Here is a 23,196-nt window from a genome sequence, read left to right on the forward strand (position 1 = left end):
GTCTTATCCAGTTCTGTTCCAGCAAGGAACAATTGCTGGATTTGATAAAATATTGAATTTGTTATTTGGTTAAGTGTATATAGCATTAATTATGAGTATAAGAAGTTAAACCAGTACCTTTTACAAATATGGCAAGGGTAATTGCACAAAAATGGTACAATATGAAATTAGTAGACTGGTCAGTTTTTATATATATACTTTCCTTCCAGCATTGTTGTTCTGATTTTTAATTTTTAAAAATGTTTTAGATATCCAATAGAACAGTTTGGCTTATGAAAGTGGTTAAAAATTTCTGCCTAATCAGCTTACGGTTGCAGCAGCAAACATAGCAGTAATAATTTGTCCATTGATACATTGTGCTTACGTAGACATGATTCTAACCCAGACTGGGGGGGTGTGTGTGTGTGTGTGTGTGTGTGTGTGTGTGTGTGTGTGTGTGTGTGTGTGTGTGTGTGTGTTTTCACATTTAAACATTACATCTCAATTTCATAAACCTGGATTCGCTTTTATCTTAACCTTAACCTTCCAGCAGTCATTGCTACACCATACGGACAAAAGGGGCACCTACACAATGCATATTTATATACAGGAGCTGCTCTGCTATGGAAAGCCATGCTATAAAGCTCTGGGCACACAGATTTTGTGCTGATGTTAATGACAGAGGAAGTTTAGAACTCTGCAGTTAGTGAGTCATCAGAGCTCTGATTAATTTTATGCTCTGTGTGCCTGTGCTGTCACACCTTCTTGGCTGAGTTGCTGTAGTTTCTAAATGTTTGCAGCTTGTATGTTGCCACTTACAGATGATTGTGAAATTTCTTCCCTACTAGATGTTTCACAAACTGATTTGTTGTAGTGATGGCATGCAAATTTGATAAGCTCTTTAGAATTACATTCTTTCCTGAATATTTTTAAAAGCAGACTGCATGACTAGGGGCTTTTATACACCTGTGGCAATGGATTAAAAACACCTGAAATCAAAGATTAAGAAAGAGTGGTTCAATCTTGTATAGTGTTGTAAAGATTCTTATTCTATTTACCATTTTTCTCACTCTCCCTCGCCTCACCAGACTTACCTCTTTTGCTTTCTCACCACTGATTGACTCTGGAGTTTGTCCCTTAATTGAACTCACGTGGCACACATAATATAAGGACTGAACTCACTTTAAGCTCCCTCTTTTCACTCCCACATTCGGTGGCAGCTGAGGTGAGTTTGATTTGTTCTTCTAAATTTAAAACTTTATTCTTAAGTTAGTAACTTACAGTCGAACCTTGTTTACTCTTTCAGAGTTTAGCAGTCCACATGTGTCTTCCTTTAAATTATCACCAATTACACTGAAATAAACTCAGATATATGGCAACTAATTGATGGCTGTTTTCTTTGCATTCTGCCCGGATGAGGCCATGGTGATAACAATTTCCACCTTCCTTTGAAAAACCACCTAATTAACATATAGTGTATATGTGAAGCTGTGCAGTGAACACACTGTGACAGTCTGCCTTAAAAAAGAAAATAAGAGCAATTATATTTACACATGCCAAGTGCTGACACTCACTGTCCAAACATGTGGTCTGTGGAGCTCAAATGCGAGCCCAGTGTTGTTGTATCTCCCCAATTATAAATCAAGTGCAGGACTCGAGGCACTTAAATTAGACAAAACACTGCTGCAGAGTTTTCTTTTGGCGGTGTTTTGGCTTGAAATTTTGTCTCTCTGACCCATAAACAAAATGACAGACAGCAAAGAAGCGGTAGCACAGCAAAAAGTGAACCAAGGTGAAGTGAAAGATGGTTAAACTTGTTTTTTTCAAGTGCAGTCAGAGCCTTTGTGTCTAAAAACAAAATAAGCCTTTTTAAAGAAAAACCTGTTCAACGGGCTTAAACGTGTAGAAAGCAATCTTTGCATCGTTGTTCCATTATTCAGTGACAACATGCTTATCAAGATAATGTAAACTGTTTTGAAAAAAACTAAATCAAAGCCTGTCTCTGTGTAGACTCACTACTAGCATAATGTTCCACATCATAGCACAGCAGAGATCCACATCAGATACAAACAGGTGTTGACAGACAGACAATAAAGAGAACCAACATGATTGTTAAGTTCAGGATAAGAAGTATGGCTAATGTAGCTATGGCTACAAACCCCTACTTGTAGCCATGAAGTAGCTTTGCTGAGAGATGGACATACATCTATCATATCACTCATGCAACCTCTGAAAGTTAAGGGAAACCCTGAATTTAACTGCAAGTTCTTAATTTCCTATTGAATATGTATTAGGGTTGTGTCACAATATATTTATACCTGTTATATAGAATAGAGAATGTGCATCTTCTTTTTGTTTTCATATTTTAATTGATATTTTATAGGGTTGGGGTTTGCAGTGTTTTGTGTTGTTTCACTTTAAATTTGTTTAAAAGGAAAAAGCTGAGAATTTAAATAGCTAAAAGTTGAAATGTAAATAGTTGTTTTTTGTATTATATGATTTATTTATTCACTCCACATTTTATGTGGAGTGAATAAATAAAAGTATATTTGCGTTGGGCCCTAGAGACAAAGCACGTACGAACTCCAAAACACGTGCAAACCCCGAAGCACGTCCAAAACACAACAGAAGTGCTCCAGGATGCTAGGAGCAGTGTTGAGCTTTTGTTACCTAGTGGCTACACAAGCCAGGAAGTACCAACGACCACGTAAATTAACTTTTTTTTAAAAATTATTTGAATATATATGAGTGCTTGTGTATAAATACACAAACAATACACATATGCTTTCAATTGTGTAATTTAAGTGAACTAGGTAGCTCTGTTTTGGAAGTTCAGTTAATGCTAGAAATGTGTTTTGGAATTTGTACGTGGTTTTTGGAGTTTGTACGTGCTTTGTCTGTAGGGGCCATCGCAGGGCTGTGCGATATGACCAAAATCTCATATCCCGATATAAGAATTTTATCGTCCCGATAACGATATAAATCACAAAAATGTAACATTTTCTGTAAATTCTGTGAATCTCAGGCAGCTCGACTTGCGGGAAGTGTTTCCAGCTGCGCGTCATGTAGCTGGAGTTGAGTGTTTTAACAGATACATGAAACGATACATTTTTAGACATAAGTTGTAACGGCCGCCGTTTTCTTTGTATTTATTACACAGCGTGCTGCGGGGAAAAGCCTGTTCTAACGTTTGAGTCTAAGGTTTATTTTTTAGCACCTGGCGGCTCTTTTTTACTTCTCATCTGTAAATAATCTGCTCTTTCACGTGATTCAGTTTATTTTGAAAAGTCTCAACAGGATCTTGAGCTTTATTGTGAAAGGTTTATGTGGAACATAAACAAGCGGACACGTGATGGTGTTACCGTCGTTGTTGCTAACGACAACGCATAAAGACAGGCGCTTGTCCGTCCGTAGTGTGGTTATATTGAATATAAGAGAAAGAGAGAACTTTAAGAAATTAATATAGCCACTACAGTGACCATCAAAACGGTGAAAAAATATTGCTGTAAACAGTTTATTTTGCGACACCACGAAACAAACGATAGCGTAAAATGAAACGATAGACGTTTTTATATCGTCATCCGATATATATCGTTATATCGAACAGCCCTAGGCCACCGTATTTTTTATTTTTTTTTAAACCACGTGGTTTTTTTTGTTTGGTTTTTTTGTTTTTACATTAGTAATTCCTTTTGTGCATAATTTTATATTGTTGTTAATAATAAATTAATTAAAGCAACAAAACAACCTGAAGAGCCGGTTGGCAGCCGAAAGAGCCGGTTCTCTGAAAAGAGCCAGAAATCCCATCACTAGTTGACAAGTAGTCCTGAAGAGTGAAAATGGATGATACAAGCAGTCTGTCTTATGCTCTTTAACATGCCAAAAGCTGAAGTGAAACTGAGCGTTAAAAACAATGAAAAGTGTCCACCATAACCAGTGTCTGCACTTTTCATACCGTGTTTTATGATCTTTAGGGTTTCTTTTTCCTCATTTCATCCAGTCAGGGTGAACTCTGCTGTCGCTTTTTCCAACATTATAGTTTGGGATTTTCAGAGGACTGCATGGGAACAAGTTTGCCGGGACTGAAAAACCCCTTTTGGTAGTTCCCTACAGGCAAATACATATGTAAATGGAAATAAATGTACTAGCATAAATTAAGCAGAAGGCAGCGACACACTTCTCCTATTTCAGAGTTCACCAGGAACAGAAGAAGCACACTGTGCCGTTCTTGTAACGCTGCGTGCATGCATTCACAGCTTATACCATCTAACACACTCTCACGCACATATTCTGGTATGTCAGAGTGATCTCGGGGGTTGCCGTGGAGCTGTGGCTGTCAGTCATAGAGCTGGCCAATCATAGCGAGGCTGAAATAGTGTGGTTTGTTATGTAATCTTCTTTCTCACATCCCAGTTTACCCCTGACCACTCTCTCCTTCCCACTCTGGCTGTCTCTTTCAATCTGGGGGAGGACCTTTGGTTTTCCTGTTACCAGGCCATGTCAATATGGGCACGCTGGCAGAGAACACTGTGTATAAATGGCTCTTGGGACCTATTAGTGTTGGGTTTCAAGAGCAGCTGCTGGACTGACTGACAGACAGGTGTGGTTAGTGAGACAGGAAGCATTGCTTTCTGACAGGTGAGAGGACTTCACTGGTCAAAAAGAGTCCAGAGTCTAGTAATTCCAATTGATCATCATCTTTCTTTCTTGTCTTTGAGTTTCCACGCAAAACAAAAGAAATATTCTAATATGTGGGTAAATTTGCAGTACAGTGCGGGTTTATGGTCAGATTATGAATCATCACTGAAATTCCATTAAAGAAGAGATTTTTATTACGTACTGACATGTTTCATCCTGTAATTAAAGGTTTTTAAACATTTTAAATGAATAATTATACTGTAAACTGAACTCCTCATTAATGCTTTGTTTGTATGTTTCTCCAGGCGAGGATAGCCTTCTTGCAGGGGGAGAGGAAGGGCCAGGAAAACCTGAAGCATGACCTGGTTAGAAGAATAAAAATGTTAGAATATGCATTAAAGCAGGAAAGGTAAGACACAGAATCTTCATAATATATTAGAGGGTCTCTTTACCTTACAATATAACATGTCTTGAGGTGAATTGTGTTGTTGTTAACTGGTGCTGTGTAAATAAAATTCAGTTGAATTGTTGGTGATCCGTAGGGGTTAAACTGGACTTCACACTGAAGGCTACCAACTATAACTTTAGATCACTGCTGATCTTTAAAAAAAAATCCCGTTAGATCTTTAATTTCCTTATTTTCAGTGCCATGAAAAAATATTTGCTGCCTTTTTTATTTCTTAGTGAGTTTTTTTTCCTCGTTTGTCAAACTTAAATGTTTCAGAAGATCAAACAAATTGTTATACCAGACAAAGATAATCCAAGTATGTACAATATACAGTTTTGTCACAAAGTTGACCTGTTTGAAAAAGTATTTGCCTCCCTTGTTAAATCATAAAGTAACAGAGATTAACCGCATTTTTTGGAAATCTGCGTTTGATTTCACTAGCCACATCCAGGCTCCAAGAGGGCAACAACACTCCTGCAGGAAGCTGCTAAAGAACCCAGAACAACTCCAGGTCTTACTTGCCACAGTTAAAATCAGTGTCCAGGTTTCAGTAATAAAAAAGAGACTGGGTAAAAATTGCACCCATAGAAGAGTTCCAAGGAGAAAACCACTGCTGGCCAAAAAGAACACAAAGGCTCGTCTCACATGTGCGAAAAGCATCTTGATGATTCTCAAGACTTTTGGGAAAATACTCTGTGGACTGATGAGACAAAATTTGAACTTTTTTGAAGGTTTGTGTCCTGTTACATCTGCTGTAAAACTCACGCAGCATGTCATAAATCATCAACAGTCAAACATGGTAGTGTGATTGTCTGAGGCTGCTTTACTGCTTCAGAATCATGAAAAGTGCTCTGTACCAGAAAATCCTGGTTTCCAGCCATCAATTCATCCCACTTGGCTTATGCGATGATCCAAAAACACACACGCAAGCCCACCTCTGAATGACTTTATAAAAACAAGAAAACAAACAAACCCATAAATAAAATCAAAGTTTTTGAGCGGACTACTCCGGATTTAAATCTGATTTGCTAAATAAGTCATTCATGCTAGAAAACCCTCCAATGTGACTGAATTTAAACAACTCTGCTAAAAAATAGTGGACCAAAATTCCTCCACAGTGGGAAGGATCCATTGCCAGTTTTTGCTGCTAAGGGTTGCACAACCAATTATTAGGGTTTTTTCTTTTTTAAATATATAATTTTTTGCCTTTTAACTGGCTTTATTGGATAGAAACAGCAAACATCGACAGGAAAGTGGAGGGAAAGAGAGAGGGAAAGACATGCGGCAAAGGGGAACAGGTCGGACTTGAACCTGGGCCGGCCACTTTCAGCCATGCGGCATATGGTCGCCTGCTCATCTGACTGAGCTAAACTGGCGCCCAACCCGTTGTTAGAGGACTACCGTATTTATGGGACCATAAGGCGCACTGTCGACAAACGGGTCTGTGTTCATACATAAGGCGCACCGCATTATAAAGCGCATTTAACTAAACAAATCAGTCAGAAAAGTCAAACTTTACTCAACTCATTCCGCTTGCTTCCTCCACTTCCATACCATTAATTCATTAATGTTGAATTCTCTGGTAGCTGCTCTATAAACGCTGGAACAACAGTATATGTTATTCCAGTGTTTTTCTAATTTTTGCTATGTAACTTTGCACTGTCCACTTTCTGCTGTAACAAATTTCCCACGTGTGAGACTAATAAAGGTTATCTTATCTTACATTAATGACTAACCTCATATTGTGGCTGGACTATCTCAGTTGTTCTCTCCTACTGAAGTTTGGTCCGTTTACAGCACTTTTCCAGGCGATTGCATTTGTCAAAAAAAGTGGAAAAAGGTTAGCGTTCATTCTCCAGGTTCAGTTTTATGCTTTGGTATGCTAACATAGCGGTGTCGCTAGCGATCACTAGCACAGCATTATATACCATCTAGCCCAACTTCAGTAATCCTACAAACATCACTATTGTGTAGCTTTCTCTCTACATTCATGTTGGAAGTGATAGCAGAGCTGTACGTTTTATTTTTTTCCAGAAATCTCTCAGTCAGAACATGATATACCATGTTAAGGTAACTAGCAAAACCAACGAGCTAACTATCTACTAACTTCCTGCTAACTTCTAACTCCGTTTAATTTAATAAATTCTGTTTTCATGGATGCCTGGATGTTTAACTTAATTGATACACCTGGTAAAGCAGCAACACTGATCATTTTATTAAAGATGAAAGAATTTACACAGTGTTTGTTTGGGACCTGACATGGACGGAGTTTTGGACCCAGATTACTATGAGCCGCAAGGCTCCTGACTACGGTAGCCATAACGCTCAGACAATTCATCAAGCGGTGCAGCTTCGTAGCTTAGCAAAGTCCTACTAAAACATTTTTTGACAGATTTTTGAGCGCCGTGTACCACATAAAATCCGCTCGAGGTCAGTGTAGCAATGGGAATTGCATTTACCTGTGTGTTCCGCCCGGAGTCTTGAGAGTGTAACACCGGAAGGTGAGAAGCAGAGACTCCGGGTGGAACACACAGGTAAATGCAATTCCCATTGCTACAGTCAGTAAACACAGCCAGAATTCATAGATAAGGCGCACCAGATTATAAGACGCACTGCCGATTTTTGAGAAAATTAAAGGATGTTAAGTGCGCCTTATAGTGCGGAAAATACAGTATTCATTTTTCCACATAGGGCCCGGTAGGTTTGGATAACTTTTTCAGTAAAATCATCATCTAAAACGGTGTTTTGTTTTTTGTACGAGGGCTGTCTAATATCAAAATTTGTTCAACAATCTGAAACTTGTGACAAACATGCAAAAAAAACCCAACAAAGAAGTCAAGAAAGGAGCAAATACTTTTATTTCACTGTGCTGAGTCTTTCACTTCAGTTTGCAGAAGGCTAATTCATTCACAGTCATTGGCATGCTTGGATAGCTTGTCAGGGTTATGTTGTGATGGATTAGAAGTTTGTCTTTGGGTGTGTCGTCTCAGTGTCTGCCACTTGCTTATTTTCCAAGCAGCACAGGTACTCTGAAATATAGAGCACAGAAGTTAATATACCAAATAACCTGGACTAGTGTATTAAAGGGATATGTTTAATTTGTTTGAATACAAAGTTAATTAGCTTTCTATAGTTCTGCTTCAGACTGCTGTTAAATTACTGCTTCGTTCTGTGATTCTTGGGTTGCTTTTGTGCACTAGTGATGTAATAGATTATTTGTATACTTCAGATTCTTTCTGTTTCACTGATAAAGAATCTGCCAAAGCCTTCTTTTAGTTTCATCTGTTTAAGCCATTTACATTTTCACTTTTGCTATGGTGGAAATCTGTTTCCCTTCTCTTAGACCACACACTTTGAGCTTTTTTCACTGTTTTGGGGGTGACAGAAAATATGCATTAAAAATATGTTATGTTAATTTTAATTTTTAACCATGTCAATTGATTGGTTGATGATTAGTTTCTCTTTTTTCCATTTTCAGAGCAAAATACCACAAGTTAAAATATGGAACAGAGCTAAACCAAGGAGAAATGAAGATGCCAAGTTTTGAATCAGGTATGATGTCATACTCCCCTCCACTAATCTCTCATTGTACACATGCTTTATATTCAGTGTGGCCTTTTGTAGACTGCATATAAAAGATGTAGGTTCTTAGCCCCTGGGCAGCATGGTGGTGCAACGATTAGCACTGTCGCCTCACAGCAAGAAACTCCTGCGTTCAAATCAGTCACCTGGCCAGGGTCTTTGTGTTTGGAGTTTTCATGCTGTATCTGCATGGGTTCTCGCTGGGTACTCGGGCTTCTTCCCACAGTTTAAAGACATGCAGTTAGTGGGGTTTTGTAATAAACCGGAAACACATGAGCATTAAACACTGTGATGTAAATCCCTCATCATACGCAGTTCTTTAAAATGTTAATTGTTAATTGGAATTGGATAAGCACAAGAAGATGGATTGATTGATGGACTCCTGACCTTTCTTCTTAGACTTGAACTAACTCACAGCTTTAAATACAACTGATGAAAGCCATCTCTGTTTTGTGTCCAGCAGGCAGTGCTGTATAAATCACTGTTTCTGTTTTTGTCCTTAGACACCAAAGATTCAGAGGTCTCTGCTGTTCATGCCAACAGTCAGCTCACCTGGAAACAAGGAAGACAGCTGCTCAGACAGTAAGAACATTTGAGCACTTGTATTTGCAGTGGAAGCAAAATGCTGAAATAATTTTTTGAATTAATTTGTTAACAAAAATCAGTATTTGACCAAATGATGTGTAGTTTACAGTGTGCACGTGTTTGTTTGGCGGTCAGGTACCTACAGGAAGTCGGATACACAGACACCATCCTGGACGTTCGTACTCAGAGGGTTCGCTCTCTGCTTGGCCTGTCGGGCTCAGAGCAGAATGGATCTGTGGAGAACAAGAACCTGCAGCACCTGATCAATGGGACCGAGCGCCGCAAGGACAAAAGGTACAGACACACGCACAGCTGTTCACATGCAGTACTAGCCAGTACTTTACTGATTTCAGCTTTTGTGAAAACCGCTCCAGTAACAAAAAACATAAAACAGCAAAACAAACACAAATTGGTAGTTCCTTTGTAACAAACTGCTTACTTGCCTATCTATAATAAGTTAATTCAGCATCAAGCTTCATTTCTTTGCTCTCAAGGCTTGATTTTGTTTCATGCCCCACTGTAAAACATGGATTCTCACTGTCCACTGTTGTGTTTACCATCTCAACATGAGCAGCACCACATCCCCTTCCTCTCATGCTGGTCAGTGGGTCAGTGCTTATATTATTCTAGCTACATCTGAATCTAACATTTGCCTTAAGTTATTATAACCATGACCTAGCCTTTGCCTAAGATAGTGGGCCCGAACCCAAACCTAACCTAATATCGCTTTCACATGAAAAGGAGCCAAGTCTCCCCAGTGTGACATCTCCCACCACACTGACAGTGCAAGCACAAACACAACCCAGCAGACAACTTAAGTGTAACAACATTGGTGTTTATATCCAGGAGTCCAGGTGATGTTCTGGAGACTTTTAACTTTCTGGAAAACACAGAAGACAGCGATGAAGACGATGATGAGGAGGGGGACCTGATGGATGACATCACCACTGACAAACATCACAGAGCCAAGAAACATAAGACCAAGGTAAACAGAGAGCAGGCAGCCCCTTTTAAATCACCACTGTTGTTCTTTTCCCCTGTACCTCCTTCCTTTACTCTGCTGTCCTTCAACACCTCTTCCTTAATTCTTAACTTGTGTTTTGTTTTTTGTTTTTTTTTCTCTCTTTCCTCTCCTGCTATTTCAGGTGGGAAACGAGGGCTTAGCGTCAGAGGATGATGCCGACACAGAGGAGGCTCTAAAGGAGTTTGACTTCTTGGTGACGGCTGAGGATGGAGAAGGGGCGGGTGAGGCTCGGAGCTCCGGAGACGGGACAGAGTGGGGTAAGAGATGTACATGAATCCCACTGATTGTAAATATATGAAGGCTGTGTCCTTTGCTCTGTCTGTTGAATGATATTCACCTTAAATAAACAAATGCAAATTGTAAATTATTGATGATTATTTTTCCAATTAATGAATTGTGTGGCTGTAAAATCATTATGACAACAGCTAATGAATATAATCTTGTAATAGAAAGGTACAGTGTGTTTATTAAAGCCTCTCACTCTTCAGCGGAGCCTCTACCATTTCCTACTGGCGGGGGGAAGTCCTTCTTACTTGGGGGGTCAGATGATGTGTTGGAGAGCGTGCTGGGACTGGGTGACCTTGCCGACCTCACAGTCACCAACGATGAAACAGACTATGGCTATGATGTAAGGAAAAAAAAAAACTAAGCTGCAGTTTAAAACTCAAACATTCTTTAGAAATTGCCCTAACATTGACATCTTCTTTTCCTCAGCTGCCGTCCAGTAAGGAGTCTTCGTTCAGGAAGACATGGAACCCCAAGTACACGCTAAGGAGCCACTTCGATGGTGTCCGAGCACTGGACTTTCACCCCGTTGAGCCCTGCCTGGTCACCGTGTCCGAGGATCACACCCTTAAACTGTGGAACCTCACCAAGACTGTCCCTGCCAAAAAGTAGAGTAACACCAGATGTACACATAAACCTCCAAGCAGAACTACCAGAATAATCAAAAGACTCTGGCATAAATTACACCAAAATATATAGTCTGAGGAGCTTGGAAAGAAAAGCTTCTTCAGTTCTGAACTGAAGAAGCTTCTCGGATGAGAGGTGAAACGTTTTCAAAGAAACCTAAAGAAGTCCAGACTCTTTTCTTTTCAAGCTCCTTAGACTACAATGACCTGGATGACTTTGTTTATGTAAAATAAGACATTGCCTTTACTTAAATAGCCAGCACCTGAACACCTTAGTCTTTGCTGCTGTGATCCCAATGGGACCTTCTCTAGTTACAGCATGATTATGCTTGTTTCTCTTAGCTGAACAGTTCTTGCCATGACTGGGATTACTGCAATAGTTAAATAAGGCTGTTTGCTCTATACCAGCATTACATTAACACAACCTAAGTGATGGTCTTGTATTGAAGAAAGAATTTCCAGTGATTAACTTGTTGCAACGGTTGCTTCTGGAAACCATTTGCAGTGAAGACCTCAGAGCTGGTTGAAATACTGGCAACATTGCAAAGCTGTGATCAAAGCAAAAATCATTTTCTAAAGGGTATCCTAAATTTTAAAAAAAGAAAGAAGAAAAAGTTCAGTCGGTTGAGAAAAGAACGCTCAGCATGGACAGTATTTCCTCATCACATAGAAAAGCTTTTATTCACTCTGCTTCAGAGGAAAATCCTCTCCTTACAAACCTGGCAGATCCTTTCAGTATTAGCATCTCATTTTCTCCTCATCACTGCGTTTCCATGGCACTATTCTGATCAAACTCACACCACAAGCTTCTGATGTGTCAGTGTCTTACAAATAATCCCTTTAAATAATACCCCTCAGGACTTACTGTCGTACAGTGAAAAACAGTCACTGCTGCCTGTAACAGAGTTGAAGAAGAGTCTGTTTGATGATGAAGTAACAATCTGCTTGTTTATTTCACTGTTGTTGTTGTTTGTTTTTTCCAGAAGTGCCTCTTTCGATGTGGAACCGATCTACACATTCAGAGCCCATGTGTATGTATCCAAACACACACAGTGTGTCTAAGGCTCTATTTGACTTGATGGTTGAGGTTCCATGGTGTTTTTAACTTTTTCAAGTTACATCAGATTTCTTCACGTTTTAAGTGACACAAGTAATATTTAAAAAAAGTGAGTTGTTTTTTTTTTTTTTGTTTTTTTTTTTTAAAAGGTAATTTCAGACCTGTGGTGAACTGCTGTTGGCAGGAAGACAGAAATGATGCTTTTTAGTGGCAGCAGCTATGAATAAATGAGCATTAGTAGTGATTAAGACTGACAGGCACCCTGTAGCTACAGCATGAGAATAATCTCAGCAGCAGGAAATATGTCTGAGAAAATGTAAGTCAAACACCAGGAAAAAATTGTTATAAAGTAACAGAAAAGTGTTTAAAAAAATCTGGAAAATTTAATGGACCAAATTGCCAGATAATAGTAGAATTAAAAATAACTAAAATGCAAATAAAACACTAAATCAAAATAAAAACTGTATTAAAATATGTCTGAAAAGTTGTTTTGTTTTTTTTAATATTTAAAAAAAAAAAGAATTTGATTAAAATATCAGAAAATGTCTTTAACAAACTAAAAACTATCAGTATCATGTTTGGACAAACTAGATTTATAGAACATTTTTGGTATATTATAGTTATAAAGGTCTTTTCACTGCTCATGTCTAAACTTGCTAGATGTTGATCTCACTCACACTCTTTGTGAGTGTAAGTGAGAGATCTCAGTAACCAGCAGGATTAAATGACTGTCGAGGTTACGTGTTTGCACTTGACATCATCCGTAAATATATGTATTTTATCAAACCTCTGGTGATGATGCTCTTTTCTGTCTTCAGTGGACCAGTGTTGTCATTGGCGATGACCTCCAGTGGTGAACAGTGTTTTAGTGGTGGTCTTGACGCAACCATCCAGTGGTGGAACATCCCCAGCTCAAATGTTGATCCCTACGACACTTATGGTACACACTATTTCACTAAGTGAAAGGGAAAAGGTTTAAGTAGTAGTGAGCCCTGCTATAGTTTCGAGTGGCGCTAACAAAAAGAGGAGAGGCCAAGCTGAAGATGGCAGAGACGGCTCAGGTTGGGCAGATATGAAAAGTTAGAGCGACAAGGCTGAGATGTTTGGGCATGCACAGAGGAGAGGCAGCGGATATATTGGACAAAAGACGTTGAAAATGAAGCTGCTAGGCAGGAGGAAATGGGACCACAGAGAAGATTCATGCTGAGTGTGGACATGCAGAGGGCTGGTGTAGCAGAAGGGTATACTAATAATGGGGAGATGATCCACTGTGGCGACTTGTTATGGTAACAGCCAAAAAAAAAACAAGTAAACCGGTTGTCTCCTTTCATAATGATCTCCTTGTTTTTTCAAAAATATAGATTTCTTAGATTACCTCACATGGCTCTGCTATCCCCAAAAAATTTCTTTTTCTTTTTTTGTTTTATTCTTTTCGGTTCCCAAGTTTGAATGTTTTTCTTTTAGGTCTGCTCCTATTAAGGCTGCTTTCCTCATGTCTTTACTTTCTGAACAAAATGCTGGATTTTAAAAAGATGTCTTTACTTGGGGAAAAATACAATTTTTCGGGAACATTTTATTTCACAAAACCTTACAAAGACACCAAAAATGTCTTCCCTTTGTTAAAGTTTTCTCTTTCAATTGGGAATATTTGTCAGTTAGATGAATGTACAGTTATAAAAACAGAAGGCCCCTCTCATTTCTTATCTCTCTTCCAATCAGATCCAAGCGTCCTGGCAGGTTCCTGGTTAGGACACACGGACGCTGTGTGGGGATTGGCATACAGCGGTATCAAAAACCGCCTCCTGTCCTGCTCGGCCGACGGAACAGTGAAGCTGTGGAACCCAACAGAGAAAAACCCCTGCATTAGCACTTTCAATACAAACCATGGTAAGAAGAAGAAAAAGGGTGCGCTTCTTTGCAGGAGGGAGTTTGAACAGACTTGCTGATGTTTACATCTGTCAACAGAGCATGGGATCCCCACATCAGTGGACTTCAATGGTTGTGACCCTGCTCACATGGTGGCATCCTTTAATAGCGGAGACGTGGTTGTGTATGACCTGGAAACTTCCCAGCAAGCACTTGTGCTCAAAGGACAGGGAGATGGCAGTAAGAGCACAAACAACCATGAACAGATATGAGGTGTGTGATGGGTTTTTGAGGACAGTAAACAGTGTTATCCCTTTCTCTCCCTCCTCAGCTCTGTCGGGGTCAAATCATATAAATAAGGTGGTGAGTCATCCCACGCTTCCAGTAACCATCACTGCTCATGAAGATCGACACATCAAATTCTTTGATAACAAGTCAGGTCAGTCTGCAGCTACTCCCCAGCTGTGTCCATCACTCCAAAGATGGTGAGCCTGATTGGTGAGATCAGGTTTCACAGCTCCCACTTCACAGACACTGTGTACAGAGTGACTCAGAATTATTTTGACTTGAGAAAAACGAGTCCTTCTGGAAGTGCTTAGGTGTGCCTTGTGTCCTCTATGCAGGTAAAGTGATTCATGCCATGGTGGCTCATCTGGATGCAGTGACCAGCCTGGCCGTGGATCCCAACGGCATCTACCTGATGTCTGGCAGTAAGTCTCATAAAAGTCTTCCTGGAGCTCAGAATAAAGCATTGAATTTAATTTAGCTTTTTTTAAATTAAATTCTGAAAGTTATTACAGTTCTTCATGCGTGCTGTAGATGGTGACTAGTGAAGATTGAAAGGTTATCTATTAGGGCTGAGTATCGTCACTGATTTCTAGAATCGATTCAATTCCGATTCACAAGGTCCTGAATCGATTCGATTCGTTTTATTAGAGACACAGCTAAGGGTTTTGCAATTTTGCATAATTTTAAAAAGTTTTAATTTGTTCAGTAGCATACTGAACAGCAGAAATTAGGTTTTCTTTTCCGAAGTAAGTAAAAGGAAAAAAGAAACAGCGGCCGACAGCGCTGTAAACAACGGCAGTGGGGTGATAAGCAAGCAAATAATGCAGAAAACAGATTTTTAGATGGGAAACTATTCCTGAGAGAGGGAGAGCTGTGCAGGAAGTGTGATTTTTATCTTGGTGGAAGCAAAACAGTAAGTAGGAGGGAATTCATGATGATGTCTATGTGAAGCGTAGTTTGGATCATTTTGCTGCGGGTTCAGTCAGAGATAAAACCTGCAGCTTCAGAATCTAGCGCAAAAATGACATAAACACAAAGCGCGAAACACCAGAATCGGTGAGCTGTCGGCTTTCAGCCCCGACCGTGTTCATGCCGTCGGGTGAGAAAGGCGACATCTCACTGATTCTGATGCGTCGGCGGGTCCGCTCTTTGCGTTTACGTCTTTGTGCAGAACCCGTGCTTCTGCTCTCATTTACTGTTTTAGCTGTTTGGTGGTTGTTGAAATTTTGTGAGGTTTAACCTGAGATTCTGGCATTTTGGGCAAAATAAATTTATATTTAAAAATCGATTCAGGATTTTAATGAACCGATATCACGTTATCCAAGCTAGAATTGATTTTAATCTATAAATCGATAATCAAAACCCATCCTATTATCTATGTAAGTTAGTTCAACTTTGCTTTGTACCATTACATGACTGAGTATTCTCTTTAGTCTATTTACTTGTACAGCACATCGCATTGATTATCATGTGTGCTCAACTAGGACACTTGCCTCACAACGGCTTTGTTCACAGCTTTAAGTCAAATGACCTGCAGTGCTATATGTTAGACCCCGTCTGCGTATATACCCCTGTCACCACAGTTATTCCTCAATCCTTATGCTCCTCACCTCACCACGAACACTTCATTTGGCAAGCTGGCTTTTCCATGTGAGGAGATTTTTGACTAAGACCCAAGGGCATGCATTTTGTCATGAGCTCTTTCACTCGGGTCACGTTAGTAGAGAAAGTCCTGGGAGGTGCTGCTCTTACACGGCACAATCCTCTTCTCAGAGTCCTTTGACCCAGTTTTAGAGTCGTCAGACCAGTATGCTGCCAGTCCTGCTGCGCTGGCTAGCCAAAACAAAACACCTGTTTCCTCTGTTTCACCGTATAACTAAGAAGCTCTCCTCTGACAGCTGAGAAGCCATTTATGTTTTGTGAGGTTTTCTGATGACGGTAAAAAAAAAACTTCTTTTTTTTTTTTTTTCTTCTTCTCAGGACTAACCACTGCATGTATCAATCCGAAATCTACTCATTTCACTGTGTCTGGCTATAGACAGGATCTGGAAAAAGCTGATTTAGTTAACCACCACCTATAGATCCATTACTGACAGTTTGTTTGGCCCTGTCTCACAATCTAAACACAGGTGCCCCCACAGCTCTTCCATCCAAGATTTTCCACATTTCATTTAGACACATTAATCAGGCTTAGTGACAGAGCTCATGGTGCAGGCATTGCCCATCTATGTTTGGATCACTGGTTCCCCAGACAACCCACTGGTGCCTCTCCATATTGAGGTCAGATGTCTTTGGCCCAAGTTCTGTTCAGGTTGTCAGCCCCAAAAGGTGATGCACTTTCCTATCACAGTCTGATAGGCACACCCCCACAAAAACACTTTTGGTGTCTCAGGTTGTAACATTCAGTTTGACATCAGCCGTTCACACTGATTTCCATCCACTGTTTCACTCTGTGTACTTTGACCAAATGTATTAACGAACTGTCAGCTCAATGTGAGGAGTGGTCACATCTTAGCCTATTTGGACAATTGGGGTTTGATAGCAGGATCCAAAGAGCAGGCTGTGATGCGGGTTTCACTGGTCCTGTCACACATTCAAGTACTCAGTTTCTCTGACCTTTCAAAAAATGCCTGCTAACCACAAGTCAGCAGGTCTCTTGTCTTGGGCTGGAAATATGCTCAGTTTCCAGCTGTGGATGTTTGTCAGGGCACAGAATAGCTGCACTCAGTTTCACTTGGGGCACAGACTGCATTTCCACATAATATTGCAATTTTATGTCATGGTGATGGCATGATGGTTGTAGAGCCTGACTGATGTAGTATTTTTCAGACCAATATTTGGTGATTTTTTTAAAATAGGCAATATATATTGGCCAATAAAGCTTTATCTTCTAGACACACAAAATATGAATGGATTTCCCTAAAAATTGTTAGGTGTAATCATTTGAGTCCTTACCAAGATTGTATGAAAATGAAATTTAAAAATAGTTTTGTTTTATTGACACGAGAAGTCTTGGATTACTTGCTCTGCCCAACTGCAACTTCCCTGTTGGGAAACGGCAACCAGCTGATCCGAGCATACTGCAGTCTGGTGGACAAACTATCCAATGGCAACCCTCTTAACATGGTTGAACGGTCTTTTTTTTTTTTTTGTCTCTCCTTCCTTATTTATTTTTCAGTTATCAGCAGAACAATTAAAATTATTTGGCAATACTAAGAAATCGCCTTACCAATATATTGGCGTGTTCAACAATATTTAATCAAGGTTTTAAGGATGACAGCATGTCAGTGGTGAATTCAGTTTCTGCCTAGCTGCTCCTTGCATGTTAGCTTTTTATCCTTTGAGAGAGCCCGGCTACAGTGCATGTAAACATTTATACCATTATTATTACAGACAGTGTGTGGCATAACACTAAACATTGGTTCAGTTCATTGTGGGTTGTTGACATTTCTTTATGGGCTTAATTTATTCTTTTAGAATCTTTTTCACTTCAGAACGCTGGACTTTAAACTGTTTAGAAGTCTCCTTATAACCCTTCCCAAACTGAAGGGCAGAAAGAATTTCTTCTCCAATATCATCTTTTTAAAAGCTTCAAACTGCCAAGAACTTCTCCTGTTGCACAGGTTCTCATACTCACTGATAATTACTTAAGTGCATCTGAGTAGCAGAATCTGGTTGCCACTTACTCTCTTGATTCCTAATGGCGTAGTAGGTTTGGAAGCACTAAGGTTCACATAGTTTTTCTCACTCTCTTAATTTTTTGATACTTAAAATGTTAGAAATGAGAGATGATATGCTTTGTGCTTATATGGCTATGTATGCATTGTAGCTTGTTCCTGTCCTTTGCTAGACCAGTGTTTCCCAACCACTGTGCCGCGGCACATAGGTGTGCCGTGAAAGATTATCTGGTTCCACCTGATTAGTACTCTAAATGACTGGTGTGAGTAACGGGCAGAACAATTACATTCTATTGTAATCTCTTGTAAACGCTACAAGAGATGAACAAAATCAACTTTTGGAGAATTACATTCTCTTCCACTAGAGGGCAGTAAAACTACCTACTCTAATTAAATAGAATGCCAACTGCCAGTAAAACAGAAGACGAAGAAGAAATGACATAACCGTCATGCTGTGAATGAGACAATGCAGTGCGTAATAGCAATAGATAAATATTTGAAAAGAACAAGTAGTCAATCTGACCTGGGCCCTGGAGAAAATTCTGACCCAGATGAAGGCCCTAACATGAGTAGTGGTCAGAAAGCAAAAAAGGTACACTGGGGACAAACCAAACCAATTCCACTCTGCCTGATGCACGGGGGGGAATTATCAATGTGCTTTTTGTGACATTTTTGGTTTGATGGTGTGCTGTGTGATTTTTTTTTTCTAATGTGAAATATGTGCCGTGGCTCCAAAGGGTTGGGAGACACTGTGCAGACAAATCTGGCAGTAGTTAATTTGAAACATTACAGAGCAAGCTAATTTTACAGCTATTTAAGCACAGAGAGCTAGAGATTAATTAGCTGACCTCTTTCACTCACTTTCTATGTACATAAGATAGTTTGCAGTTAGTCCAGGTAGCAGCTAAGATAGATTAGGCTCAGCGCAGGGTCAGTTTTGATCACAGGAACTAAGCACATGTGCCTTCGTAAGTCTCCTGCTTCTGCTCATGTTATGGCAGTTAAGGCAACTGTATGACAAAACTGTCAGTGCATTCAAGATTTTAATATAACATTAATCGTTTGTTTCTATCACTTCTCAAGTCAAAAGAAACGGAAATGAGTTTGGTTTGTGCAATTAAATTACTTTGTAACAACATTGACATAATGGCTTACATTTTTTTCTTCTCCTCAGGTCACGACTGCTCTCTGCGTCTGTGGAACCTAGACAGTAAAACGTGTGTTCAAGAGATCACAGCTCATCGTAAGAAGAGCGAGGAGGCCATCTACGACGTGGCCTTCCACCCCTCCAAGGCCTACATTGCCTCCGCTGGAGCCGACGCCCTTGCCAGAGTCTACGTATAGACGAGGAAGAGAAGATTTAAACAACAGAAAAAAGAAAACAAAAAAGAGGAGATGACCTCGAGGTGAGGGATACAGAGACAGACAAAGAGAGAGAGGGGCTAGTCTGTACACAAACAGGATTCAGGTCTGTTCAGGTCTCTGAACACAGAATATATATTAATATGAAAGACTGGAGAATCTCCAACGGACAACTGAACAAACACACACAGGTTTCTTACACAAATTTTTAAGTTAAGAGGTGGAGTGGTGTGATCTCCCTACAGCTAAGAGACAGCAGAAACGCGTTTAATGATCAACTTGGAGCAGCTTGCCTGAAACCCATCTGGCCCCTCACAAATCCCTAAGGTAGCTTTGACACTACATGCCTGTCCCTATTCACTAACACTACTGTGACTCCTGATCCCAGACAGAAGAGCTGGAGCTGAGGGCAGACGTAAAGGAAAAATCCCCCCAAAATTAGACCTGGTCAGAGCTGGCCAAGGAAAGCAGCCTGACATCTAGATGAGTTAACCCATCGCTCTTTTATTTCTTACTGTTGTCATTTAGCATCGTAATACGGCAGTCAAATGTAGCACATTAAACTGTGGAATCGTAGCACTACAGTCTACATGTTGTGGGGACATTTTTGCACCTTTCCCCTGTTTCTCTTTCTGTCCCACTGGACTCAATGCTGAGTCAATGCTAAATGTTCAGGCATGTCTGAGTGGAGACAGTTACAACTCGAAAAATGGCCCTCGTGAGAAGTTGCCTGGAATCTGTATTGAATTCACCCCCATTTGGCTAATTTTTCTCCAATAACTCTAAAGAACTCTACTTTCAAGGCAGTTCAGAGCAGGCTTGCAGTCCCGAACAGTTATAATTGGCTGCCAGTGTTTTCTCTATGTTTGTTATACATTATAAAAGCTCTATTACTCCCCAGGTGTTGAAGCTTCAGTGGCATATGAAACCAAATCTAAGCACAACTGTAGTGCATTAAGCAGTCTGCTCTCCCAGTCTGACACTTCACATGAGGTGATACAGCTAGAAATGTCCAAGAGTGGAGCATTCTAATGAGTCTCCAAAGTCTGCACTTTCTCCTACTGTAATCCATTTAGTAGAGCTAACCACTAGTTGAACTAGCAAAAATATAGAGTAGCAAAGAATTCGAGTTGAGTACAGTTTTGTACTGGCTCTCGCCTGCCTCAGGAGAGAGCATATGTAAAACATCCTCTCATTACACTGATCTCCTGTCCAGACAAAACAGTCTGAAGAAACAATTTTGACATTTTCATGGCTGTGCTAAGCTCTGGTAAAACAGGAAAAACTTAAACACCAGTGTCTTTGTTGTGCTTTGTACACACTGCTTCTTCACAGTGTTTACGTGGAGAAGAGCGTCTCTGTTCAGATCTTTTTTGTGTGTGTCACACAGCTACCTGCACAGAAACAAAAAATGTTATAGACTATCATCAATCTTTAAATGCCGAAACACTGAAAAGTAGCAGCTATTTAAGTTGATTTTAGACGTTTGGCCTGTTCAAAATGATTTCCAAGTTGCAAAAATACCTAGTAATCAAGTGTTTTGTGTGTAGTCTAATTCATATGTGCATGAGTTTAAAGTGCATTTTAATTAGCTACTCAAAAAACATTTGCCAATTTATAATCATACAACATCTAAGCTGTTCCACTGGTGGACATTATTCGAGATGCCCGTGTCCCAACACAGGAAGCTGTAAGCTGTTCTATGTATCATCCATAGTATGATCAGAATAGGGGTACTTGTGTCCATGGAAACACTCCTCCTGTCACAACAATTTCAGCATCTGTTTAGTGACAGTGAAATCATATTAGCCACATTAAACCCTGCTTTAAGACTGCCTGAGGAACTGTACTAAAGAGAAAGCCCGGAGGTTAATCAGATGTTGGAGTCACATCCGAGGGGGATTTTTCCTTTAAACCTTCAGAAACGTCAACCTGAGAACAGAACATGTGATGTTTGAACTTGTTTTTTTCTCTCTTTCACTTTTTAATAATTAAATCTGAACTAAAACTTCTGCAAAGCAAGTTTTACAGTTTGTAAATGGGGAAAAATTAAGAAGAAATATGTTTTGAGCAAACAGAATGGATTTAATATCAGATTTTGTTTTTGCCTCTGAGAATGTTTTGGTGAGAATGGAAGTTTGGTTAATACTCACCGACCTCAGCCTCCTGCTGGGCCTATCAGAGCCCCACGTTTAACAGTGTAACAAGCGGAGGATTCAGCATTACTGTAGTTACATATTTTTGTTTGTGTAAAACAAATCTAGTTTTTATAGTCCTTTTTAATTCTTTTTAAAAATCCACAATATAGTTACTGCCACAATGGATGACCCATCAACCAAAAACCTCACCTCAGTCTGATATGTCAGGACGTCTGGCTTCAGTTTTGGGCCCTGATCTCAGATCATGTAAACACAGGAACTGCTGCTGCTGAGTGTTGAGACAGCTGAGGAGAGGGTCAGCTGTATCTGTTAGTGTCTGTCCTGATGTTAAATATCAACCTTTAATATACATTTGTCCATTCGAGCTAATGTCTAACATGGCACACATTCCAGTGTGAAACAGCAGCTTATCACAGTGATAAGGTGTTTGCTCCAGAGGGTAGAGCATGCAAGTCCAATATCATCAACTGAAAGACTCCAAGCACAAGATACATTTTAATTACTCCACAGTGAAACCCTTGCGTCTTTTACACAACAGCCTTGGCATGTTAACTATTAGCTTTGTCTTATGCTAGAATTAGTTTTAAAAAGTTACATTTTTAAAAGACTTATTTGGCATAAGAAAGTTACATTTATATGCCAACTTAATGCTGGTGTAAGACAGAACTAATTATGTCCTGTAAAGAAATGTACAAACAAAATTAATTTGCATAGAAAATGTAATCCAAGCATACAAATGCAGACCTATGAATAAATGCAAGGTGCCGAATGCTTACTAAGTCATTCTGTTCATTCTAATTTACACTGCAGTATCTAGTCTTTGTCACTGCAGCCGATAAAATCACTGGGGGAAAAAAAGCCTGACCAACTCCTTCCTAGGCCAGTCTTATATGACCTTGTTTATGTAGACTGGATAAAATGACGTGAGGTCATAGCAAAAAGGTTTTACAGGTGAGAACTTCTTGAACTACAAATACACAACTTGCTGAAATGATGCCTTTTCCTCACAGTCAATATATTTGGCATCTAATTAGCTCTGTTTGTTTGTTTTTTAAGAAATGAAGTTTTAAAATGTTGTGTACACTGTACACATGAGCAGTTTGTTATAGTATAATACAGCTGCCATAAAGATCATTTTGATATGGCTGTAATTTTTTTTTTATCATCTGAAGGGAGGTCATGGGTATAAACTACAAAATCTCATCAGGTTGAGAGGTGTTTCTAATATTCTGACCCATCAAAAGTCGTTTTTTTTAATTATATTTTCTGTACACTCACTTGTGTCAGAGTTCCACATTTTATATGTTGAACCCACAGAACTGACTCATTTGTATACGTGTACACACTCTTACACATGCAAGTATGCATTTTTGACACTATCACTAAGTGGAATATTCTGATATTTGTGAAGACAGATCTTACAGCAAGGCAGCTGTACTAAACACCATCCGTGTTTAGGTACCTATAATAAAGTGGTCACTGTGGGGGGTTCTTTTGCTTTGTTTTGTTTTTTAAAATTTGTTGATTAGTAATAAGCAAATTTAATTTATGTAAAAACAAGTTTTGTCCTCAAACAGGGCAAAGAATAGTTTGATGTACACAGATTTGAACGCAGGGCTG

At 39.6% G+C, this 23,196-nt stretch overlaps 1 protein-coding gene across 1 annotated transcript in view; it reads left to right on the plus strand.

Moving 5' to 3' along the window:
• strn3 (striatin, calmodulin binding protein 3) overlaps positions 1-22,931 on the plus strand; it is a 32,882-nt gene extending 9,951 nt beyond the window's left edge. Inside the window, exons 2-16 of the mRNA XM_085390619.1 lie at positions 4,923-5,026; positions 8,544-8,617; positions 9,151-9,229; positions 9,368-9,526; positions 10,079-10,217; positions 10,378-10,513; positions 10,745-10,884; positions 10,971-11,149; positions 12,151-12,198; positions 13,043-13,164; positions 13,944-14,111; positions 14,190-14,330; positions 14,422-14,529; positions 14,714-14,800; positions 19,230-22,931. Coding sequence (XP_085246745.1) covers positions 4,923-5,026; positions 8,544-8,617; positions 9,151-9,229; positions 9,368-9,526; positions 10,079-10,217; positions 10,378-10,513; positions 10,745-10,884; positions 10,971-11,149; positions 12,151-12,198; positions 13,043-13,164; positions 13,944-14,111; positions 14,190-14,330; positions 14,422-14,529; positions 14,714-14,800; positions 19,230-19,399 — 1,854 coding nt within the window. The 3' untranslated portion in view covers positions 19,400-22,931. The remainder of the gene's footprint in view (positions 1-4,922; positions 5,027-8,543; positions 8,618-9,150; positions 9,230-9,367; positions 9,527-10,078; positions 10,218-10,377; positions 10,514-10,744; positions 10,885-10,970; positions 11,150-12,150; positions 12,199-13,042; positions 13,165-13,943; positions 14,112-14,189; positions 14,331-14,421; positions 14,530-14,713; positions 14,801-19,229) is intronic.
• The last annotated feature ends 265 nt before the right edge of the window (positions 22,932-23,196 follow it).

Source organism: Rhamphochromis longiceps, linkage group LG19 (genome assembly GCF_057381845.1).
Source record: "Rhamphochromis longiceps isolate RC_006_pf linkage group LG19, R_longiceps_female_GT1.1, whole genome shotgun sequence".
NCBI lineage: Eukaryota > Metazoa > Chordata > Actinopteri > Cichliformes > Cichlidae > Rhamphochromis > Rhamphochromis longiceps.